This window comes from Portunus trituberculatus, chromosome 38 (genome assembly GCF_017591435.1).
Source record: "Portunus trituberculatus isolate SZX2019 chromosome 38, ASM1759143v1, whole genome shotgun sequence".
In the NCBI taxonomy this organism is placed as follows: Eukaryota; Metazoa; Arthropoda; class Malacostraca; order Decapoda; family Portunidae; genus Portunus; species Portunus trituberculatus.
In genome coordinates, this window is record NC_059292.1 from 15508654 (window position 1) to 15534131 (window position 25478).

A 25478-nucleotide genomic window follows, 5' to 3' on the forward strand; every position below is an offset into this window, starting at 1 on the left:
AGAACGGGACAGTGGTAGCTGCTGTGTATATGACTAAATGTGCAGCCGTTTGATTACCAGATATTTTCACCACTAATAACCCTTTGGTGTAAATAAAATATGAATATGAAAAAGCACCAGACAGAAGCAGCACACAATTTTACTAGATAGGATGGAATCTAAAGCTTTTTGTCTCATCAACTCCCCTTCTCTGATTAACTGTCTTCAGTCTCTTTCTTACCGCCAAAGTGTTGCATCTCTTTCTATCTTTTATCGCTATTTTCATGCTAACTGCTCTACTGATCTTGCTAACTGCATGCCTCCCCTCCTCCTATGGCCTCGCTGCACAAGGCTTTCTTCTTCCTCTCATCCCTATTCTGTCAAACTCTCTAATGCAAGAGTTAACCAGTATTCTCAATCATTTATCCCTTTCACTGGTAAACTCTGGAACTCCCTCCCTGCATCTGTATTTCCGACTTCCTACAACTTGTCATCTTTTAAGAAGGAGGTATCGAGGCATTTGCTCCCCAATTTTGGCTGACGCTTTACCACTTTAGAGAGAGCCAGCACTCAAGTGGGCTTTTTTTAATATTTTCTTTTTTTTTTTTGTCCTTGGCTGGCTCTCTCCCTACATAAAAAAAAAAAAAAAAAAAAAAAAAATATGCACAAGAATGTTATTCTGATGACCGTGGCAGCACAACTGGCAGAGGGAGGAGAGGGATAGGCCAGGGAGCCTTTGTTTACAATCAAGTGTGTGAGCATTTAACTATCAGGTATATTTTCGAGTATTAAATTGAACTTTTGTGTTCGAGTATTGAAAAGTTCGACTATTTAGATGTTCGAGTATTGAGTCTCCACTGTACATATATATATATATATATATATATATATATATATATATATATATATATATATATATATATATATATATATATATGTTTATATGTATATATGTATATATATGTTTATGTATATATATGTTATATGTATATATATGTTATATATATATATATATATATATATATATATATATATATATATATATATATATATATATATATATATATATATATATATATATATATATATATATATATATATATATATATATATATATATATATATATATATATATATATATATATATATATATATATATATATATATATATATATATATATATATATATATATATATATATATATATATATATATATATATATATATATATATATATATATATATATATATATATATATATATATATATATATATATATATATATATATATATATATATATATATATATATATATATATATATATATATATATATATATATATATATATATATATATATATATATATATATATATATATATATATATATATATATATATATATATATATATATATATATATATATATATATATATATATATATATATATATATATATATATATATATATATATATATATATATATATATATATATATATATATATATATATATATATATATATATATATATATATATATATATATATATATATATATATATATATATATATATATATATATATATATATATATATATATATATATATATATATATATATATATATATATATATATATATATATATATATATATATATATATATATATATATATATATATATATATATATATATATATATATATATATATATATATATATATATATATATATATATATATATATATATATATATATATATATATATATATATATATATATATATATATATATATATATATATATATATATATATATATATATATATATATATATATATATATATATATATATATATATATATATATATATATATATATATATATATATATATATATATATATATATATATATATATATATATATATATATATATATATATATATATATACACCTAGAATCTGGGTATCATGGTGACATGTAGTTAACTTTAAACCACTTGACAAATGGCAAAGTGTTTAAGGCTGTATGTGGTGGGATTTGAATCTGTGCGTGGACGTCTGCTCGACCTCACGCTCACCACCTTATCCACCATGCCACTGCCTCCCTAATTCCACCTATCAATTTTTTTTGCTAATTTTTACATTCGGTTCCCGTATAGTGTTAGGGATAGGTTGGTACCTCTTTGCTAAGGTCTTTCTGGTTTTGGCATATGGGAACCGTTACCTTCATCCATAAATTTGCGTAACATCTTTTGTACTATATTTGTGTTAAGTAGCATATTTAGAATTAAAAAAAACCCAGTGCTCATGTAAATGGAGAGGTCAACAATCCATAGATAGTAAAGCCAAAGATTTATCTTTAAAAATTTGTTAGCTTGCTGAAGTACTGATTAAATTTTCTGTGATGTTGCTATATTGTCAAGGTCAGTTTTTAGACCACACTGTGTCAAGTGTGAATAGTTAGAATTTGTAGAGAGTTTCATAATAACTTTGAAATTTCATACTAGGGATGTTGTTTTATCCTAATTACAGTTACTAACATGTTTCAATAACCTATGAGGTTCTTATCAGTAGCAATAGTATGAGTAAACTTAGCAGAATGATAATACTGAAAAAAAGAAAATGATAATGGCAGTAATACAACTTGCGACCATAGGAGTTTTAAATATTCGTTATGTGAAATGGCAACTAATATGGGAGTGAAATGGGAAACACTTTGTTTGGGTGTCATCTGATGGCATATTATTAGGTTGTCATGAATTTATTTTGGATTCTTTTGTTCAAGTGAGATTTGCATTACATCCTTGATAAATAAATTCTTTGTATTTGGTAATAGAATCACTATTGCATACAGCCAACATTTTCTTCATGAAGAACAAGGATTAACATTTAGTTCTGAACATAGAGATACAAATCAATGATGTGAAACTTTTGAAATATATTTTTGATAAGATTGATTTTCTTAGTAGTTGCTTAAAAATAAGTTTGGGGAAAGGAAAGAATAAACCTGAACCACATTGTCATGCTTTACTTGAAGGACAGTGTGAATGTGAGGTGCCAGTTTTCTGTGTCTAAGATGTAAGGAGGAAGATAAACAAAGGGCTTTGCATCTTTTGTAGTCTTGTATTACGTATATCTTTTATACCCTGTGAAAGTGTGGATTCCATGTATGCTGTAAGTGTTCATATGATGCTACTTCTTATCACAAGATGTCAGATTGTTACAGAAAGTGAATAATTTATACTTCTAACATTTTGCCTAAAAATTTTAGACCTAAGTTATTTTCTTTTATTTTATTTATACCACTACCAAAAGAGTAAATTATCCATTAGTTACATAGATTATTTTTTATAGGCATAGTATAATTTTCTGAACGTTATTATCTTGCAATAGTGGGGGAGATTTCTTTACATTACCATAGAAAGATTGGGTTCAGTAAGCTCTTGATATCATGATACAAATAAGTATTATGGGAATGACATGTTTTAGGATGCTCTGACCAATATAGGGATGTGTATTTACTTCATTAACTTTATTTATGCTGGAATGATTGCTTGAGCATTGCATAAAATTCATGAAATTTATACTTTCATTACCTTCATACATACCTGTGATTCACCTTACAGATACACACATAAATGAGTTCTTTGGGAACTGGTTTCATGTAATTAATTTGTGGATTCTCCTTGATATATTCCTTGATATATTCACATTATTATAATATCAGCCATTTATGATATGAATAAGTAATTGCAGAAGTAATTTAATTGAATTTTTCTTAGGTTGATCTCATTAAGGTTAAATTATACTGCATTGGAGGTAATCAGTATGTGTCTTGTATTTCATAAGCTGTTCTTATATTGAATATTAACATTATGATTTAGTGTAATAATCCTTCTTAATGAGAATCCCCTTATAAGGTTGCATGAGACTTCCATATAAAGTTCTGATAACATCATTATGTGACTACACAGTACACTTAAGTGTTTGGTTATTGTATATGATATTAACAGAATATCATCATGATGTTGTGAAATACAAAGATGTCTTAAAGCATTTCTTACTTGAGTTTGAGACAGAAAGGTTTCTTGCAGATCTCCTTCACCAGAACCCATCTACAATAACGAGGGAAAACGGTTGAACACTCGTGAGTACCGGACACGTAAGAAGTTAGAGGATGACCGGCATAATTGCATCACCAGGATGCTGGCTATCAATACTGATTATAAACCTCCAGCTGATTACAAGTAAGTTTAAATAAATTTCAGTTTCCTATACAGTAAACCTTCAGTATATTGATCTAATTAGGGAGAAACTACTGATGATAAGGCAAAAATAAAATAAAAATGGCAGTCAGATTACTGTAAACACTGAACTGTGTTTGATGTTAGGGATAGAAAAGATATTGGTGTTAGAAACATTATGACTGCATACATGATTGTGAATGAAGCTCAAATAATATTAATTTTGGTAACATCCATTGTATATAAATTATATAGCATTTGTTTTATTTTGGTATAAGTAGAATTAGAAATCCTTAATCTTTTGGAACTGTTTTTCTGTATAGATTAAGCAAGAATTCACTACAAACAGACAAACAAGTAGGTAAAAATATATATTTAACACACATGCATACATAAATGCATATATATTACCATGATTATTCATAAATTCATCTTATTCACTACAAACAGAAAAACAAGTAGATAAAAATATATATTTAACACACATACATACATATATAAGACATACATACCTCCATACTTAAGTATGGAGGTATGTATGTCTTATATATGGCATGTATATATGCATTTATGTATGTATGTGTGTTAAATATATATTTTTATCTACTTGTTTTTCTGTTTGTAGTGAATAAGATGAATTTTGTTTTTTTTGCCAGTTTTGAGGTTCCTAAATAAAGGGGTCATCTTATATACCAAGAATAAACCACAAACCTATAACCCCATGGTGAACATTAAATGCCACTGTACCTTGGAATTAATTCTGTAGCCACACAAACATTACATCACACACACACACACACACACATATATATATATATATATATATATATATATATATATATATATATATATATATATATATATATATATATATACACTTAACCCTTGGATATCGCGCCCAATTGGGGCTGAAATAGCCGCACCGTAACCGAAAACGAGATAGCCGAATTGATCTTGGGGGAAAGGCGGTTTTGGCCAATGAACGCTCAGATATCCCATGACGTCATGGCTGGGCGCGGGATAGCAGGCATCTGAGGTCGGGATGATGAAATTTTAGCAGCTTTTCATGGGTGCGTGATACCAATAAAACGCGATAGCTGAAGTCGCGATAGAGGTTGACTGTATATATATATATATATATATATATATATATATATATATATATATATATATATATATATATATATATATATATATATATATATATATATATATATATATATATATATATATATATATATATATATATATATATATATATATATATATATATATATACACATGTACAGTAATGCTTCGCTTAACGAACAGGATAGGGGGTGTCAAAGCTGTTCGTAGAGCGAAAATTTGTTAAGCGGATGTAATTTTCCCATAGAAAATAATAGAAATAGGGGGGGATGCGTTCTGGGCTGGTCTCCAACATACCACATGGGTTAAAAAAAAAAAAAGATTATATATATGTTTGGCAGCATATTGGGCCACCGGTTTACCACTACTTTTATGATGTCATATGAGTCATTGGAAGTTAGAGGAACTATGTACAAATTCTCTCACATTCTCACATTTATGTTCACAAAACAACATTCTATTAGCTTTTTACAAATTTTGACCCCAAGAAAGGATTGTTTAGTAATGCATAAAGTGAAATCTTACATGGAATACCAAAAAATAAAGCAGAGATGAGATGAGCCACAGGCGGCGGAGACTCGCGACTCGCAGCTTCTTCTTCTTCTTGTGACCCTTTTAGTCTACGTGTTGTCTTTCCCCATGATATTTGTTTCCACTCCTCTATTGCCTGCTATAATGGATATCATATCTTAGTATTCATATACGCTCATGCCATGAGGATAATCTGGACTCCGTGGCACTGAGTAATAGTGAATTATTAATGAAATTCCGCGGTATTTCATTACTAATTCACTATCACTCAGTGCGTATATGATTTCCATTATAGCAGGCAATAGAGGAGTGGAAACAAATATCATGGGGAAAAGACAACACGCAGGCTAAAAGGGTCACAAGAAGAGGAAGAAGCGGCCAAGTCGCCATGAGTCTCCCGCTTTGTCTGTGGCTCATCTCATCTCTGCTTTATTTTTTTGGTATTCCATGTAAGATTTCACTTTATGCATTACAAAACAATCCTTTCTTGTGGGCAAGGTTTGTAAAAAGCTAATAGAAATGTTGTTTTGTGAACATAAATGCGAGAGAGAGAAATGAGATACCAGGATAGAGAAAATGATGCCAGGGTGGTACAGAGGAAAAATAAGGAGCAAAATAAGAAAGAAGAACATTGCATTTCACTGGAGACATAACTCCTATTTTTCAAGGAAAGACATAAAGTGATTTTAATTGAGAATATTTGGTCTCTCTCTCTCTCTCTCTCTCTCTCTCTCTCTCTCTCTCTCTCTCTCTCTCTCTCTCTCTCTCTCTCTCTCTCTCTCTCTCTCTCTCTCTCTCTCTCTCTCTCTCTCTCTCTCTCTCTCTCTCTCTCTCTCTCTCTCTCTCTCTCTCTCTCTCTCTCTCTCTCTCTCTCTCTCTCTCTCTCTCTCTCTCTCTCTCTCTCTCTCTCTCTCTCTCTCTCTCTCTCTCTCTCTCTCTCTCTCTCTCTCTCTCTCTCTCTCTCTCTCTCTCTCTCTCTCTCTCTCTCTCTCTCTCTCTCTCTCTCTCTCTGTAGAATAAGAACCACACAAATTTTATAGAAAAAAAAAATTATATTCTGCCTTCTGAAGGCCATTTTCTGAAGATAACAAATGAGAGAAAATAAAATTTTTTATTGTAAACTAATCTGTTGGTACCATGAAAAAAAAAAGAAGTTATTTCCAGCATGGCACATGGCACTTATCCTGATAAAAGAGTCGTACACCTTTGTAATAATGATGAAAGTCAAGTATGCCCTGGTATCTATATCATATACAACATACATTCTGGGGGATCTCATAAAGTATCCAGGAAAGAATACACACTATATTAGCAGGAAGCAGCCATGATGCAATATGTGGGTCATCAGATGTGTCCCGAGCGTCCCAAGAACGCAAACTACATGTCATCATGTTAAAGGGGTTAAGATGGGAGACCTTTATACATAAAATATGTCTTGATTTTTACTTCAGCAGTGATGTGGAACAAAAGTTAGAATGATTTCAGAAATCATTTTGGAGTACACCAATTTATATAGAAACAGAGGGTGAGAAAGAAAGACAGACAGAGGGTAAGGGAGATGAAATGGGGTTGGAGAATGAAGACAAGCCTGTGATATATGGAGAAGTGGCAATAGGGGAGAATCTGGTGAAGCCCACACACCCACACTTGGAATGGCCATCCAAGCCCATCATGTTACAGCTCCCCAGGGCCCAGTGAGGCACCAGCAATAAACCTATGATGATTAGTTGTAATTAAGAAAAAGTAATGTATGTTCCAGCCATTTTGGAATTCAGAAACATGTGGAACGGGGCAGAAGAGGGATAGTAAATTTTGCCATGATACTAATGTACTAAGTGAGGCAACCTACCACCACACAAGTCCTTCAAATTGTGGTTTATCAGTGATGCACTTCTTTACCCTTTGGCCAACCATGTGAGCAGCTGCTTAAGAGGGTCATCTTGTACAGCAGTAATAGCTCAAAACCTAAACTTTTCCCTCAAAAATTGGGGGTCATCTTATATACCCTTTTGCCTTATTGTCCAGGATATACAATACATACATGTATACATACGTACAAGCACAAGAGCATCTTACTTATACTGCTGCTGTGAGACTGAGGCAAAGGTAGTGCATGTTAATGCGGTGTGTGCTCACCACCACTACCACCCGCACCATCCCTTCCTTCCTTCCTTCCTTCCCTCCCCACTGCTGCCACTGCTGAGTGAATATTCATGAATGTAAAATTTGCTATAACAGCTATAACAGGGTTAAATATACTGAGGGTTTATTGTAATATAATAGTAAGTGACTTTAAATTTGAAAACATGATTATTCACATCACTAATTATTATTTTTTTTTTTTCTTTTCTTTTCTTTTGTGATATATCAAGACCTCCAGTTGTGAAGGTGTCAGACAAAGTCATGATTCCACAAGAAGAACATCCAGATATCAATTTTGTTGGTCTTCTGATTGGTCCTCGGGGAAACACATTGAAGGCCATGGAAAAAGACACTGGAGCTAAGATAATAATTCGAGGAAAGGGCTCAGTGAAAGAAGGAAAGGTTTGTGCTGTTAATTTTCAGAACACATGAGAGCTACACAGTTATTTATTAAATAGTCGTCTTCAGAAAAGTTTGCAAAAGCTTTTTATGGAATATTGTCACAAACACATGATATTCTTTTGATATAAGATTAATGTATTTATAAAGGTTGGCCGTAAGGATGGTGGACCCATGCCTGGAGAGGATGAACCTCTGCATGCATATGTTACTGCAAGTAATCCTGAAAGTGTAAAGAAAGCTGTTGACAAGGTGATGTTTTGTTTGATTCACTGCATAATATGTCTATTTAAAAATTTTTTTTTTTTTCCTATTTCACATCCTGTGTGAGAACTTTGAATATTTTCTATGTGTGTTTTATATTTGCATGAAGAAAGGAATATTCTTAGTACTATTTTTATGCCAACTTTTACAGTTATCACAATTTTGTGTTTATTTACAGATCAAAGAGATTATTCGGCAAGGTGTTGAAGTACCAGAGGGACAGAATGATTTGCGAAGAATGCAGCTGAGAGAACTGGCTCTGCTTAATGGAACTTTGCGTGAGAATGATGGCCCAAGATGTTCCAACTGTGGTTCAAATGCTCATAAGTCATGGCAGGTAAGAACATAGAACATTCAACTAATGTATTTTTTCAGAATTGCATTAATAATTCATCATAAATTGTCTAAGCAAATAAAAAAAACAGTTTAGTGGTGTCATGTCAGAAGTGATTTTCTTGGCAAGAGAAGCAGCTCCATTAATTGTGTATTAAAGGTAAGCTGGTTTGATGGGATGAGCAATAAGTGTACAAATTAAAATAAGCACACACTAGAACTGAGTCTTGAGTACAAAAGAGCTGAAATACCTTGATCAGTTAGAAAGATTTAGAAAAATAAATGCTAAAGAAATTGCATTTTTATATGGAAAAAGGGTAGAAAATTGGCTCAGATGGATCTTTTAGAATTTCTTATTACAATGGAGTCTCTGTTACTGAATGCCATCCTTTTGAAGAAATCAGTTTTCAAACAAAATCTTGAAATCCTAATTGCTTTGGTTCCATATGAAAGTTACTTGATTTCAATTTTTAAAACAATGGACAAACCCCCATTTGTTAATAATTTATAGTTTCTATAAATATTTCTTTTGTTTAATGTATTTGATGGGAGAAGAGAGACATTAGGTAATACAGTAATTTAATCTTTGCAGTGATATAAATGTGATAATGTTGAAAGGCTTCAATATAAACAAGAAGATTTTGACTGGCTTGAGTAATCCCGAGCCTTTTACTGGATGACTGACAGTGCCATCACTACTGTACGACTGTTTTTGAAGTAGCTTTTCCCAGCAGCAAGATGTGTGTGTTATGATCACCTTACTTTTGGCAGTAACTGGGTTTTCTCTTTGTGTCACTCTGTAAAGCTTCTCAGATTATTTTGGTGGTAAAGAGAATTTATATGTGGTCTATAATATCTTATGATGAATTTGTGTCACTAAGTTTATTCAACTCATCCTTTGTGAATAGATAATTTGAGCTGGAGATGTTGTGGAATGGCCATTTTGGCAGTAAGAGTATCAGTTATGAGCTGCTAACACAGGTTGGATGGATGTCAGGGCATTGGTTAAACCATTTTATATTGATTACCATGGGGGAAATAGTTTTGGCTTCTGAACACTTTAGATTTCAGGGAGCATTTAGGAACAAATTGAGTTTGAGAAATGATCTTTCACTGTAGTGTCTTAAACCATAAATTAAAAGAACTTATTAAAGTATGTATATAATGATTGCTACAAGTAATTCTCTCTCTCTCTCTCTCTCTCTCTCTCTCTCTCTCTCTCTCTCTCTCTCTCTCTCTCTCTCTCTCTCTCTCTCTCTCTCTCTTTTCTGAATACTTACAAAAACTTTAATGATTTATTATGTTTCAGTGTCCTGACAAGCCCAATGTGACAAATAATGTAGTTTGCACAAGTTGTGGTGGTACTGGCCACATTGCCAAAGATTGCCGTCAAAGGCGTGGTCCTGGTGCTCCAACTTCAGTTGACAGGCAAAAGATTGATGAAGAGTACATGTCTCTTATGGCTGAACTTGGGGAGGGCCCACCTCCTCCACAGAATAATGACCGGAGTAGTAGACCAGCTGTGAACACATCAACCAGGAGTCTATTTGAGAGACCTCAAGGGGCCCCACGCCCTCTGATGGGACCCCCTCCTCGCTCTGAACCTCAGTCTTCAGTAAATAATCAGTTTAACAGTAATAATCAGAATCAAGGTGGGATGAATCAGCAAAATTCTTGGAATTCTAACCAAATGGGTGGAGGTGGGGGTCCAAGACCACTGCTAGGGAACAGCAATGGTCCACCCAATCTCAACCAGCCCCCTCCTGGAATGCCTTGGCAGCAGCAACAGCAGCAACAGTCTCAGCAGCAGCAAGGCCCCAATAGTTTTCAAGGTGTACCACCACCAAACTTACTACAGGCACCGCCACCTCCTCCACCTCCAACAACTCAGAATGGTCAACAACAGCAGCAACAACCCAATTGGATGGCCCAGGCTCCTCCTGGCCCACCTGGTGGGCCTCAGGGTCACCAGGGTCACCAGGGACCTGGTAATCATGGTGGTCCTCACAATGGCCCACATAATGGACCTCATGGGGGTCCTCATGGTGGACCACATGGAGGACCACCTCATGGTCCACCCCCACAAATGAATCACTGGCAAGGTCCGCCCCCTGGTCCTCATCATGGGCCACCAGGTATGGGATGTCCGCCCCCCGGACCTGTACCCCCACCACGTCCTGTAGGGCCTCCACCAGGCTGGGGTTGGAATGGACCACCACAACCTGTTGGACCACCACCACCACCACCACCAGGAGGTCCTGGTGGTCCTGGAGGACCTGGACCTCGTGGACCTGGTGGTGTTGACCTAGGAGCACTTCTTTCAGCACCACCACCACCACCACCCTCATAAAGAATTTACAATAGCAGTACAAATGAATGCCTGCCTCTAATAATCATCCTTGGTAACTGGATATCATGGATTAACATGAATAATATCATGTACAATTTTAGCATCTTGGAAATCATAGTGTGATTTTAATTAATGAAAAAATATATTTTAAGGTTAGGGGGAATTTGGATAATGTTGGAAGAGTGTCTTTGCTTTGTGAATAGTAGAGTGACTGTTAGCTAGTACAAATAATAAGAACAGTGGTACAGACATTTGTAAAATTGATGAGCACTTATTTTGAAAATTTTCATCTTTAATTATGTTTAAATTATTCACTTTGGAGCTGGTCTATTTTCAGATTTGTTTGCTTTTAGCAAAGATGGCAAAGAAAGACATTAGAAACAGGAATGTTGATTTTTGTCATCAATGAATTGAAGTAATGCGATGAAAATGCAATTTAGAAGTAACACTAGTTGCTTGAAGGATGCAGACTGCTTTGGGTTTGGATTTGAAAGTGTATAGTTTTTTTTTTTTATTTGCACTACAAAGGATGCAGAGTCAGCATGGTGTAATGTTTGGATTTTGAAGAATAGTTCTTCTGAACCTTGTGAATGTTAAGTGAAGAGATAATGAATGATGGAAGATGGAACACTTGCAGTAACCACATTGACTATGGTTTTCTGCCTTTGTGTGATGAAAAAAATGAAGAGACAATGCTTCTTATGTAGAAAGAATAGAGGAGGAACAAATCTTGCTGACTCGCTGTATTTGGTGCCTCAAGACTTCACAATACTAAAATGTTATTGAAAACAAAATATGAAAATATTCTGTTGTATTCTATAGATCATATTTTATAGAAAATTTGATAACCCTTTGAATGTTGGGCATCTCTAAAGCATTGCTGTATATCTTGTTTGGAAAAAAATTCTTTAGCTTTACTTTTTTGTTTCAGTACTTAGATGTAAGTAATATAATCTTCTGGACTGCATGTATACAGGAAATTGTGCATATGATACAGATGTATAGATGAAAATATGACTTAAACATAGGTAATCTAAATGAATAAAACTTTAGGCTAGCTGTGAAGACTACTGCTGTTAGGGAATGCAAGGCTTAACAAAACTGAAAGACTATCCTCCTGTCACCTCATTCTTTATAGTACATTAATTGATGACCCTAACAATATTTGTTCATGGATATGAATAGGTGTTATCTTGTGTTCCTGATTTATGTGTTTAATTTTCATGAGTTAATGTAATAAAGTACAACCACAGTAAAATGACGACAAACTTAGAAATGCAAACTTTGGTTCACTTAATCTTAAGCTCGAAGACATGTTGCACATCTAGTGTTACAAATCAGGATATTTAAATAAACAATGAAAAGTAAGTTTTAATTTTTATACATTAGTTTTGAGTGAATGGTGTTGGAAATGATATATGGATTTCCAACAAGGTCTTAATATTGGTAATGGGTAATGACTGCCATTTTGAATTTAAGAACCCACTTCAGAATGGGTTAAATAGAAAGGATCCAAGGTCAGGTAGAATATGATCCTAAGTGTCACTGCTTGTAAGAGTGCATACAGCACATCCAGTGCAGATGTACGACTTCCTTATGGGACAGCAACACAGGATCTGCTTAGCAACTAATTGCTTAACATCTTAGCCTATTCTCTATGATCATGGTGGCAGTTCAGATAAGTAGCCTAATATGTCAGGCTTGCGTACAGTTGAATTGTTAGTGCTGCCATAAGTTTGCCACACAAGGTAATATCATCATAAAAATTTTGGCATGGTAATATAATGGTACTAAATTTCAAGTGCATTTGAAAAGTGATAAAGTGTTGATATAAAAATTGTTCTTACATTGCATAACACAGTCTGTGCTGAACCCAGGATGTGCTTGGTGGGTGGCCATGCTGCCCAATACACAATGGTACCCTTCCAGTGACAACTTACACATACCTTTGTGGCTGCTTTGTTTGCACTGATTGGGGGAATATGCATCCTGCAGGTCGTGCTCTGTGCCATGTTGGAGTTGGGAGTTTTTGCCAGAAATGCAGCCACCATCCAGGTATTAAACCTGTGACACTGGTTGCTAGGTGGTTGTGCTATCTGTTGCATAATGGTATCCTTTAGTGATAACTGATTCACTGATGGACTTTTTTTCTCAGTATAAAACTTCTCACATAGTAATCTTTGCCCATGACAAACTGATCTATTGAAAAATTAAATTTGTTCCTTAAAATGACAAAACAATCATTATATTACCCTTCAATGTTGATACATATATTTATGATATAATTTACAGGTATATAGAATTATTTCAGGATATTCTAGAGAACTTGGTTTTGAACAGCACTGATTTATTGGGAATGATGGGATTGGCAATTATTTCATGTGTATGTTTACTTGTCCTTGATGCCTTCTGCAATGGTTACATTGCAGGTAAACCTTTGCCTTGCCATAACCTTTACACATCAGTAAGTACTGATTAAAAAGAAAAAGGATTCTGTGTTAGGTGGATGAGGTAAAAGTATGTTAGCAATAAGGCTTGTATACTTAATTTAAAGGAGATAGGCCAGTAAAAAAAAAAAAAAAAAAAAAAAAAAGTAAAGGTTGTCTTATGATTGTCATGCACTTCAACCATGAATTCTTAACAACAGACTAAAGAAACTGGTAGATTCAGGTCATATGGCATTTTTTACTAATTGATATTTCATAGCAATACTTACCAACCATATCATCCCATAGCACCATGGGTTTCAATAGGTTTATCACATTTACATGTTTAGCTTCCAATGTTCTCTTTCTGCAACTTTGTTAAATAAGGACTATCCAAGGCAAGGCATCAGTATACTCAACTTGCATTCTTGAAAACAGCTTTTAGGCCTTCATGGAAGAGAGAATAATTATCAGTAGGATTGCCGTATGGGTATTTAAAACTAATTTGTTGCATGTCAGTTCCAGAAGTACAGTAGGTTAGAGATATTTAATGCAACAAATCAATACACAAAAATAATTTGGAAGATGTAACTGACTTTGCCAAAAGGATACATTATCAAAATTTTTTGCTGAATTGAAATTTGTTGATTTTATAGGTACAAGATATTGATTGCTAGACTGCCCAATTGAAATCATATAATTTTTAATTGTATTCATAATGCTTTATTATTTGCAAATGTCAAAGCAAGCTACATGGTAAGCCCAAAAGTACAGGGAATTATGGTAATACACAAAACTGACTGAAATAACTATATTTCCTAAAAATGGTATGAACTTATACAAGACTGTAAGATTAATTAATTGCATTTTTCGAAATAGATGAAAAAAAAAAGTTTAATTCCAAAGAATAACAAATACTGAGAGAAAATTCAACATTAGTCTTTTATCACCAAACATAATTTACTGACCCTTGCACAGCTAGTGAAACTTATTCACTACAAAATGTAAATTAATGTAACATAAGGTAACATCATGTATAACACATGGTAAAAAATCCAAATTTCAAAGTACACATACTTAAGAAAAAAAAAAAAAGTGAAATTTGATATTCATAAAAAAAAATCCTTTCAAGCATATTAGAGAGAGAGAGAGAGAGAGAGAGAGAGAGAGAGAGAGATATGCATATGCATTGAATACGTATATCTTCTCATTGGAATGTAATACTGTGATGTATATATATATATATATATATATATATATATATATATATATATATATATATATATATATATATATATATATATATATATATATATATATATATATATATATATATATATATATATATATATATATATATATACATGTATATATAATATTCATTGGATCAAATGTAATATTCTAATTTAGCTCACAGAGTTCCTGAGGTATAAGGATATTAGTGTGTTGTGGTTTCATATGCAGGCAAGTCCCATGTTTGCTAGGTGATAATAGATATGTGCTTAGACGTTGAGGTTCAAGGAGTTAAGATCGTGATCTCCTGGTGGATTTGAGGGATCTTCCAATGAAATCGATTGTGAAGAGTTTTTTAAAGGATTATCATAATCATGTTGAAAGCCTGATCTGATTTCGGGTGATAACTGGTCAAAGAGTATTTTATACTCTTCAATCTTTTTCGAAACCCACTTGCATCCTTGAGTGCAAAGGGCGAGCAGCTCACGCATAGGGGCATCATGGAGCAGTGCAAGTTCCATAGTGAGAGTAGTAGTATCCACTGAAAAGAGATAATTGTGTCAGCTGTATTTTCTGTTAATCATCATGTGATTTAGAAAACATGTAACCGAGAATATCAAACGTCTTTGCAGATATTATTAGCGTGAATGTCAGGGCAGTGCTCACTTCTTTGCTGGGTCAGCTGGTCTTCTAAGGCTCTAATTTTCATAGTATGAGAGTCCAAACTCGGAATATCTGTGCTGTAAGTCGTCTGCGTGGGCACCTCCATTCCTTGCATTTCCTCGCTACCGTGCTCTGTGATCATTGCGTCAGTCTAGAAGAGAAGAGAAAGAAAAGAAAAAAAAAAAAAAAATCGACTGAAAACACAACGTCAATCAAGTGGTTTGTCTTAGTAAATCATAATGTTATTTCGGAAATGTGGATTTTATTTAGGTTAGGTAAGGTTAAAACAATGCAGATCAGAAAGTTTTACGCTGTCAAAGCTACTGCATCAAATACTCTTAAGGTATCAGACACATCAACTAATAATTATGGTACACCAACAAGTATTGCAGAACATACCACATTAAAGGAGGACCACAAAAAAAAAAAAAAAAAAAGGTTTTAGATATGAAGCTGGTAAAAAATATACATAGCTAATACCTGCATGACTCAAGCTTGTTAAAGTGACACGAGGGTCGGCGAGTGACGAGTGATAGTGTGTCGTGTGTCGAACTGCGTTCATAAATGACTCTACTGACTCTACGTACGTAAGATAACATTACCACAATGTAATTAACACAAGATCTATATGGTGAATATATATATATATATATATATATATATATATATATATATATATATATATATATATATATATATATATATATATATATATATATATATATATATATATATATATATATATATATATATATATATATATATATAATAAATAAATAAATATATATATATATATATATATATATATATATATATATATATATATATATATATATATATATATATATATATATATATATATATATATATATAATCAAAGAAAATTTTTAGTAAAACTAGAATAAATAAACAAAAAATAGATGAATAAATGATGCCACTATCATTATTATTTAGGCTTGTAGACGCAATACGGCTTACGTAACAACAGTCTCGTGATGCTAAGATCCCCAGAAACATGAGGCAGTGTTGACATTTACATTAGCAACTGACAACGGGTTCATATGGAACCTATATTATTGAAAGTCTCATCATGATCTTAATCCACGTGGTATTCATATTTACAAGTATCACGTACGGTAGTGTTTAAGGGTGTTGCAATGGGTAGTTTTATGGTTCTAGTTAACATATTATCAACAAATTATTAACAAGACAAACGATATTCAGAACGCGGATAATCATCTTTGTGGTCTTTCATAATAGTGATGAGTGACTTAAGTATTTCTAAATGTGCTGGCTCTCATGTTGTTTTTGTTTTTCTTTTCTTTTTTTCTTTCTTCTGCCGACGTATCCCTTTTCATTAATGTATAAGCATCACAATCTTGAATGCAGCCTTGAAACCCGCATCACTTCCACTGGCCTGTTGGTGTGGTGGAGATAAAAAAAAAAAAAAAAAAAAAAAAACACGTTTAAGAATGGTTCAGATGGAGCGTGGTGGCATCGTGGTTCGGGTGGAGCGCAGTGGCATCATGGTTCAGGTGGAGTGTAGTGGCATCGTGGCTCAGGTGGAGCATGGTGGTATTGTGGTTCAGGTGGAGCGTGGTGGCAGCGCGTTTAGTCTCCTTCGTGACGAAGGATGTGCGTCACTGACACACATCCGGCGCATAGTGAGCGGCGCATTTTCCACCGCACCACCACTACTTTCAACAGTATCTAATGGAAATTATTGACTGTTTCCAATGATGTTTTCAAGATTTCAGTGACAGTTTAACAATGACCGGTTATGCAAGAAAATATAATCAAATAAGAAATTAATAAAATTAAACGTCAATAACTTGATCATTTGTTTCTGTGACTTCTGATATTTATATAAATGGAGCTTCAAAGTGTATAAGAGTCTTTAGGACCGATGCTACCAACCAGCCTGTAAATGTCTGTAATATGAAAAAAAAATATATATATAGACCGGTCAAGTCTCTAAGAACAGGTAATAAGACATTTCCGCGTCTTGACATTTAACAGATTCTAATGAAGGTGATTGAACGGTTGTCATGCTGGGGAAGAACGCAAGTCTTATTCCTTGCAGACTGTGAATGTAAAGGGAAAGGTGCACTTGGTGCACTTGGTAGCAAGCCAATCCCAAGCCCTAGATCCCTCAACCTCGAAAGAAAAAAAAAACTCAACAAACTTCCCCCCAAAAAAAACATAACACAAAGACCACAAAGAAATGACTAAAGACGGGTTAACACGTGTCAATTTCCAGCTGGAAAAGCTAGCTAGCAGCTACAAGTATCGGTAAAGCCCTGCTAGCCGGAACACGTTCGTATATAGCGGCTGGGAAGTATCAGCTGGTTGGCCTATAAGAAAAGTTTTCATCTTAACAAAAGACTATACACAATTGGGATCAAATTAAATCATCACAAGTATTCAATCCTCACCTCCAACAACACCCTGCAGAGAGGGAAACAGTCATCGGAGAGTGGCAGAGATCTCATCAAATGTAGTTCTACGTAGGCTTTATTTGCTGTACAACTCATTTTTCGGGTCCGAGACACTCTGTTTGTCCCTCACTAGCATAGCTGTCAACCCCCAGAATTCCCAAAGAATGAGAAGCAGGGGCCCCGGGGGCGCAGCCCCTTGTCAGGTCCAAGACGACGCCCTGGTGTGGGGAGATATGAGGGCGAAGCCCCCCTACATCCCCTCAACAACAACAAAACAAGAGATAGATTTGTGTATGGCGATTGCTGGTTGGCTGTAATCGAAAGAAAGCGGATGTTTTATAATTCGGAATATTCGGTTTTACAATTTCTCTTGGAAAATATCATGTTAAAAGAATATTTAAGAAATATCTGTAAAAATGCGTGAGGTTTTCGAGGCAATGCATGTGAGATTGAGATGTAGGTAAAATGCTTAAGTCTTACGCTTGATCCGTGAGAGTTGACGAACATGCACTAGCTACAACATCTTCTCTGCCTATGGACACCACTTGTTCAAACCTTCCGTGACGTCACAATGTAAACGAATTAAGCGGTAAGCGGCTGGAAAAGACCAACGTGTCTGTCTTGTTTTGTAGCTAATTTTTCCACCTGCTTGGCACCAAAATCTAGCCGATAACTCTAGCGGTTAGCATTTACAGCCGGAAATTGACATCGCCTTAATATTACTAATAATAGGAAATATAAAAATATCTTCACTAACAAATATTCACAACTTCCATGCATTTAAGCTAAACAGGCATCATGCAGTGATAAAAGCGATTAAACAAAAAGATCCACTTAGATGCCAGTCTACGAGCAGATCTGAGAGGGATAGCCAAGAGAATGGGAATAAATGTCTTGAAACCTTCCTCTTAAATGAGTTCAGGTCATAGAACAAGGAGATGGCAGGCACCTTCATCGATCATTTAAGGAACTTATCAAGTAGACCACGTCAGCTATTGGCAATAGTAAAAGAAAAGTAAAAATAATAGGAAACTTAGACTACGAATTTCAAAGGACGTGTGTGCATACATCCGGATGAATGCAGCTACAAAGCACAATTATACATACGAATAACTCCCCATTAAAATTTAAGGTGTTGTATAGACTTATTTCCATAAAAACTACAAGCACAGTTTCAGGAAGGGAGTGGAAATGAGATGACAGGATCGAGATGGAAATTTTTCATTGCCTCATCACAAAGATTAAGCATTTGTTATCAGACTTTTCGGAGTAAAGCTGCAGACTAGCTCTCCCTCTCCTGTCACATCACCTGCTATGGAAATATTTAAGCACAAAGCTATTCATCGCAGTTTCACTCTTTTCACTTCTCCTTTTAAGGGCTACTAAGATTTTGTGATTCGTATGGGCACTAGAGTAGTTCTTTGACGCTATCACAAGTGCGGCAGAAGCCAGTCTTCTTTATGAAAGGTCTGTGTCAGACAGTGGATGGATGCTCCTCGTTTTCTTTTTCTTTTTTTTTTCTTCTTTTTTTGTAACCGAACCAATCGAACATCCCTCACTTCACACCCAAAGTGCATCACTCTGCCCACTGGGCCACTACTCAGGGTTCATCTACATGAAGCACATCTAGCTAAACATGACACCTACGTTAATCTTGGCCCTCACAACACACTAAGAATAAAATCATACAGGGAGGCAGTGGCGTAGTGGATAAGGTGGTGAGCTTGGGATAGGGCAGACGTCCACGCGTAGGTTCGAATCCCACCATATACTTTGAAACTATGCCATTTGTTGAGTTGCTTAAAGTTACCTACATGTCATCAAGATGCCCAGCTTCTAGGTGGTTACACCGAATATACTACGCTTGGGTAGTGATAATGGCCCTAATATGGGTACCACTATATATAAAATTGCCTGTGCCACTAATAGGCGGAAGCTGAACAGCGCTTCCCACACACTTTTCAAGTGTGCCCTACAGACACTATAGGCCGTAAATAGAAAATAAAAAATAAATAAATAAAAAAAAGAACAGGAACACACGATATTTTTATGTAAGAGGGAAAGACTAGTCGAGCTAAAAAAATAATGATAATAATAAACAAATAAATAAATAAATAAATAAATAGATAAAAGACCCACTCAGTCGCCAGTCTCTATACAGCGCCGAAAGAGTTAATCAAAAGACAGAGAGATCTTAAAACCTCCCTCCTAAAAGAAGTCAAGTCGTAAAAAGATGGAAATACAGAAGAAGGCAGGGAGTTCCAGAGTTTACCAGAGAAAGATATGAATGATTAAGAGTACTTGTTAAAGACTATGCCTTCGTGCTTGTACCTTCTCTGGCCAAACTCTTCCAACTCTGTCTATCGACTTCTACATTTCCTTCTTGCTGAAGTTTGCATACATTCAACCTGTTCCTGAAAAGGGTGACCGCCCTGTTGCTTTAATCTCTTACTTGTCTAAAGTTTTCGAATCTATCCTCAATAGGAAGATTCTTCAACATCTGTCACTTCACGATCACCTATGTGATCGCCAGTATGGCTTCCGTTAGGGTCGCTTCACTGGTGATTTTCTGGCTTTCTTTACTGAGTCTTGGTCATCCTCTTTTAGAGATTTCGGTGAAACTTTTGCTGTTGCATTAGAGATATCAAAAGCTTTTGGTAAAGTCTGGCACAAAGCTTTGATCTCAAAACTACCCTCCTACGGCTTTTATCCTTCTCTTTGCAAGTTTATCTCAAGTTTCCTATCCGACCGTTCTATTGCTTCTATGGTAGACTGCCACTGTTCTCCTAAATTTATTAACAGTGGTGTTCCTTAGGGTTCTGTCCTGTCACCCTCTCTCTTTCTATTATTCATTAACGATCTTTTTAACTAAACTTCTTGCCCTATTCCGCTCCTACGCTGATGATACTACCCTACACTTTTCCACGTCTTTTCAGAGACGACCAACCCTTCAGGAAATCATTAGATCACGCAGGAATACCACAGAACGCCTGAATTCAGATCTTTCTAAAATTTCTGATTGGTGGAGAGAAAACATAGTAGTGTTGAATGCCTTAAAAACTCAATTCCTCCATCTATCAACTCAACATAACCTTCCAGTTAACTATCTCTTCTTCAATGACACTCAACTGTCACCATCTTCTATACTGAATGTCTTCGGTCTGTCCTTTACTCATAATCTAAACTGGAAGTTTCACATCTCATCCCTTACTAAAACAGCTTCTATGAAGTTAAGCCTCCAGTTTTTCCCACCCTTCCAACTACTGAGTAATCTTCGCATATATTGCATGGGAGTGTTCCATTCACATAAGTTCTATTATATAGGGTGGAATCAAAAGCTTTTCTTCTCATCAACTCCCCTCCTCTGATTGACTGTCCTTAGCCTCTTTCTGACCTCCGGAATGTTGCACATCTTGCTATCTATTATCGCTATTTTCATGCTACCTGCTCTACTGATGCTGCATGCTTCCCTCTTCCTGCGGCCTCACTGCGCAAAGCTAGCTTCTCACCCCTATTCTGTCTAGCTCGCTAATACGAGAGTTAAGAACGATAGGAGGGACCCCATCAGGCCCATAAAGCCTTCCGAGAGTTTGTGCCAGCGAGGGCATGGAAAAAATCATTACGAAGAATTTCAATTGATGGCATAAAATAGTTAGAGGAAGGAATAGAGGGAGGGACAACTCCAGAATCATCCAAGGTAGAGTAGCAAAGGTTTGAGAGAAGAGTTCAGCTTAAGAGACAGATGAGATGGCAGTGGTGCCATCAGGATGAAATATAGGAGGGAAAGATGAAGAAGTGAAGTTATTGAAGATGTTTTTTGGCCAGATGCCAGAAGTCTCAAGAGAAGCTGGAGTTAGAGACATTTTGACATTTTTTATTTATAAAAGAGTGTTTGGCAAGTTGAAGAACAGACTTGGCATGATTCTGGGCAGCAATATAAAGTGCATGAGATTCAAGAGACGGAAGGCTCATGTATCTTTTGTGGGCAACCTATCTCTCATGTATAGCATAAGAACAGGCTGTGTTAAACCAAGATTTAGAAGGTTTAGGTTGAGAAAAAGAATGAGGAATGTACGCCTCCATGCTAGACACTATCACCTCTGTTATGCGTTTAGCATACAGAGATGGGTCTCAGACACGGAAAGAGTAATCATTCCAGGGAAAATCAGCATAATACCTCCTCAGGTCCCCCTAACTGGCAGAGGCAGAATGCCAGAGACACCTCCGCCTTGGCGGATCCTGCGAAGGGATTGGAGAAATAGGACAAGATACAGATATGAGATTGTGATCGAAGGAGCCCAACGAAGAAGAAAGGGTACCAGCATAAGCAGAAGGATTGGAGGTAAGGAGGTCAAGAATGTTGGGCGTGTCTCCAAGACAAATACGAGTAGGGTGTTGCACCAATTGCTCAGGTAATGAAGGATAGCAAAGATGAAAGTTAGTTCACCAGGATGGTCATTGAAGAGAGAGGAAAGCCAAAGCTGGTGGTGAACATTGAAATCTTTAAGAATGGAGATCTCTGCGAAAGGATAGAGAGACAGAATGTGCTCCACTTTGAAAGTTAAATATTCAAAGAATTTCTTATAGTCAGAGGAGTTTGGGGAGAGCTATACAGCACATATAAATTTACTTCTCTAGACTGGAGAGAGTTGTTCCCGGTCTCCTCACCACACAGCTCCTGATGCTTTAGTTCGAGTTGCCTTTTTTTCACCATATAACGTATCAGTTTTAGCGAATAATAGTATTTACCTACAATCTCCCAGCCCAATTCAATCTAGTAGTAGTAGTAGTAGTAGTAGTAGTAGTAGTAGTAGTAGTAGTAGTAGTAGTAGTAGTAGTAGTAGTAGTAGTAGTAGTAGTAGTAGTAGTAGTAGTAGTAGTAGTAGCAGTAGTAGTAGTAGTAGTAGCAGCAGCAGCAGCAAAAGCAGAAGCAGCAGCAGCAGCAGCAGCAGCAGCACCACCACCACCACCACCACCACCACCACCACCACCACCACCACCACCACCACCAGTATATAGTAGAAGTATTAACAGTGGTGTTCCTCAGGTTTCTGTCTTGTCACCTACTCTCTTTCTATTATTCATTAATGATCTTAACAAAACTTCTTGCCCTATCAACTCCTACGTTGATGATACCACCCTACATCTTTCCACGTCCTTTCAAAGACGATCAACCCTTCAGGAAGTCATCAGATCACGCAGGGACGCCACAGAACGCCTGACTTACGATCTTTCTAAGATTTCTGATTGGGGCAGAGAAAACTTAGTTGTGTTCAATGCCTTAAAAAACTTAATTCATCCATCTATCAACTCGACACAACCTTCCAGACAACTATCCCCTCTTCTTCAATGACACTTAACTGTCTCCCTCTTCTTCACCGAATATCCTCGGTCTATCCTTTACTCATAATCTTAACTGGAAACTTCACATCACATCTCTCGCTAAAACATGAAGCTTCTATGAAGTTAGGCGTTCTGCGGGGTCTCCGCCGCTTCTTCTCGCCCCTCTAACTGCTAACTATGTACAAAGGCCTTATCCGTCCTGAGTACTCATGTTTTTTTTTTGTGTTTTCTTTTGGGGGGGATGGCGGTTTCCACTCGTACAGCTCTATTAGAAAGGATGGAATCAAAAGCTTTTCATCTCATCAACCCCCCCCTCTGACTGACTCTCTTCACCCTCTCTTTCACCGCTGAAATGTTGCATCTCTTTCTATCTTTTATCGCTATTTTCATGCTAACTGCTCTACTGATCTTGCTAACTGCATGCCTCCTCTCCTCCTGCGGCCTCGCTGCACAAGGCTTTCTTGTTCCTTTCACCCCTATTCTGTCCAACTCTCTAACGCAAGAGTTAACCAGTATTCTCAACCATTCATACCTTTCACTGGTAAATTCTGGAACTCCCTTCCTGCTTCTGTATTTCCATCTTCCTTTGGCTTGACTTCTTTTAAGAGAGAGGTGTCGAGACATTTCTTCCTGAATTTTTGTTAGCTCCTATGTCTTTTAGGGAACTGGCAACATAGTGGGCCTTTGTTTTTTCCATATTTTGTTGCCCTCTTGCATAAAAAAGTAGTAGTAGTAGTAGTAGTAGTAGTAGTAGTAGTAGTAGTAGTACATCTTGTTGTGTTACCTTTTTTTGTCCTCGTTCCTATGGTGTCTTATTTTGTGCTCGCTGTTATCTATGGGGTACCTGTTGTTCCTACGGTTACTCACTTAAAAACCGTGACACTTCAACTTTGAATGTAGCAGAGGTGCAGCGTAAAAGTGTTTCAAATTAATGCTATCCAGAATTGTACGGTCTCTGTGTTCTTTGAAAATAGTTCTTGTATATACGAGAGCCACATGCATTTCAAGATTCGACTCGGGACTATTTTAGATCAGTGGTAATCTTCGCATTCCATACTTTGCGGGGGAAGTCTAGCACGAGGCAGACTGTACCGTGCGGCCACATATCCCTGAGTGATTAGTGTGTGTCTGCTGTATGTGTCGACGTTTTTTGTGACGCTTCCATTAATTCGAGGAGGAGGAGCGCTGTAACTTCTTTTAAGAGACTATGAGTGGGGGGATGCTTACTTGTCCTTGGTAGTGGTGGTCATGGTCATGGTGGTGGTGGTGGTGGTGGTGGTGGTGGTCTGTGAGTTCAGTGATCTCGTCGTGGCTCATCGTGACGCCTTGACCTCTTCTTCGGTAGTAGTTCAGTGTCATCTTAAGGAAGCTCTAAATTGCATACTGCTGTGTGTGTGTGTGTGTGTGTGTGTGTGTGTGTGTGTGTGTGTGTGTGTGTGTGTGTGAGAGAGAGAGAGAGAGAGAGAGAGAGAGAGAGAGAGAGAGAGAGAGAGAGAGAGAGAGAGAGAGAGAGAGAGAGAGAGAGAACTCCTTATCTAATAATTCGTTAAAAAAAAAAGATAAATACAAATGGAGAGGTCTTCTAAATGGTTTCGTTCATCGTTTGGCTTGTGGCACGGCGCTTGTGATTTAATTTGAGTTACCCGAGAGGTTTTTATTGCGCAAAAAAAAAAAAAAAAAAAAAATCAATCAATAAATAAAATAAATAAATAAATAAAATAAATAAATAGATTAAAATAACCAAAAATAAATATATAAAAATAGAAATGAATAAATAAATAAATAAAAAGATAAAGAAAATAAATCAATAGATAAATAAATGATATAAAATAAATCTACAGACACAAGAAAGCAGCAGTTCTTGAAATTACATCCTAAATCTATAGCAGGCAAATCATCAATGATAGTACTTACCTGGCAACATGTTATTTAAATGGCAATCCTGGATGATTTAACCCTGCTAAAACTTAAAGCTTAAAACTACAGCCACTTAATCTTTGAGCCCT

At 35.6% G+C, this 25478-nt stretch overlaps 2 protein-coding genes across 2 annotated transcripts in view; one reads left to right on the forward strand and one right to left on the reverse strand.

Moving 5' to 3' along the window:
- The window catches only part of LOC123515174 (splicing factor 1-like), an 85279-nt gene extending 72542 nt beyond the window's left edge, over positions 1-12737 (forward strand). Inside the window, exons 4-8 of the mRNA XM_045273682.1 lie at positions 4073-4225; positions 8254-8425; positions 8573-8674; positions 8865-9023; positions 10329-12737. Of these exons, the coding sequence (XP_045129617.1) occupies positions 4073-4225; positions 8254-8425; positions 8573-8674; positions 8865-9023; positions 10329-11369 (1627 nt within the window). The 3' untranslated portion in view covers positions 11370-12737. The remainder of the gene's footprint in view (positions 1-4072; positions 4226-8253; positions 8426-8572; positions 8675-8864; positions 9024-10328) is intronic.
- A 2445-nt stretch (positions 12738-15182) lies between these two features.
- Positions 15183-16319, reverse strand: LOC123515175. The gene is made up of 3 exons (XM_045273683.1): positions 16172-16319; positions 15695-15842; positions 15183-15569 (listed from the first exon to the last, which is right to left on the reverse strand). Exons 1-3 carry the CDS (start codon positions 16175-16177, stop codon positions 15298-15300), a joined length of 426 nt encoding a protein of 141 aa, XP_045129618.1. The 5' UTR covers positions 16178-16319; the 3' UTR covers positions 15183-15297.
- Positions 16320-25478: the final 9159 nt, after the last annotated feature.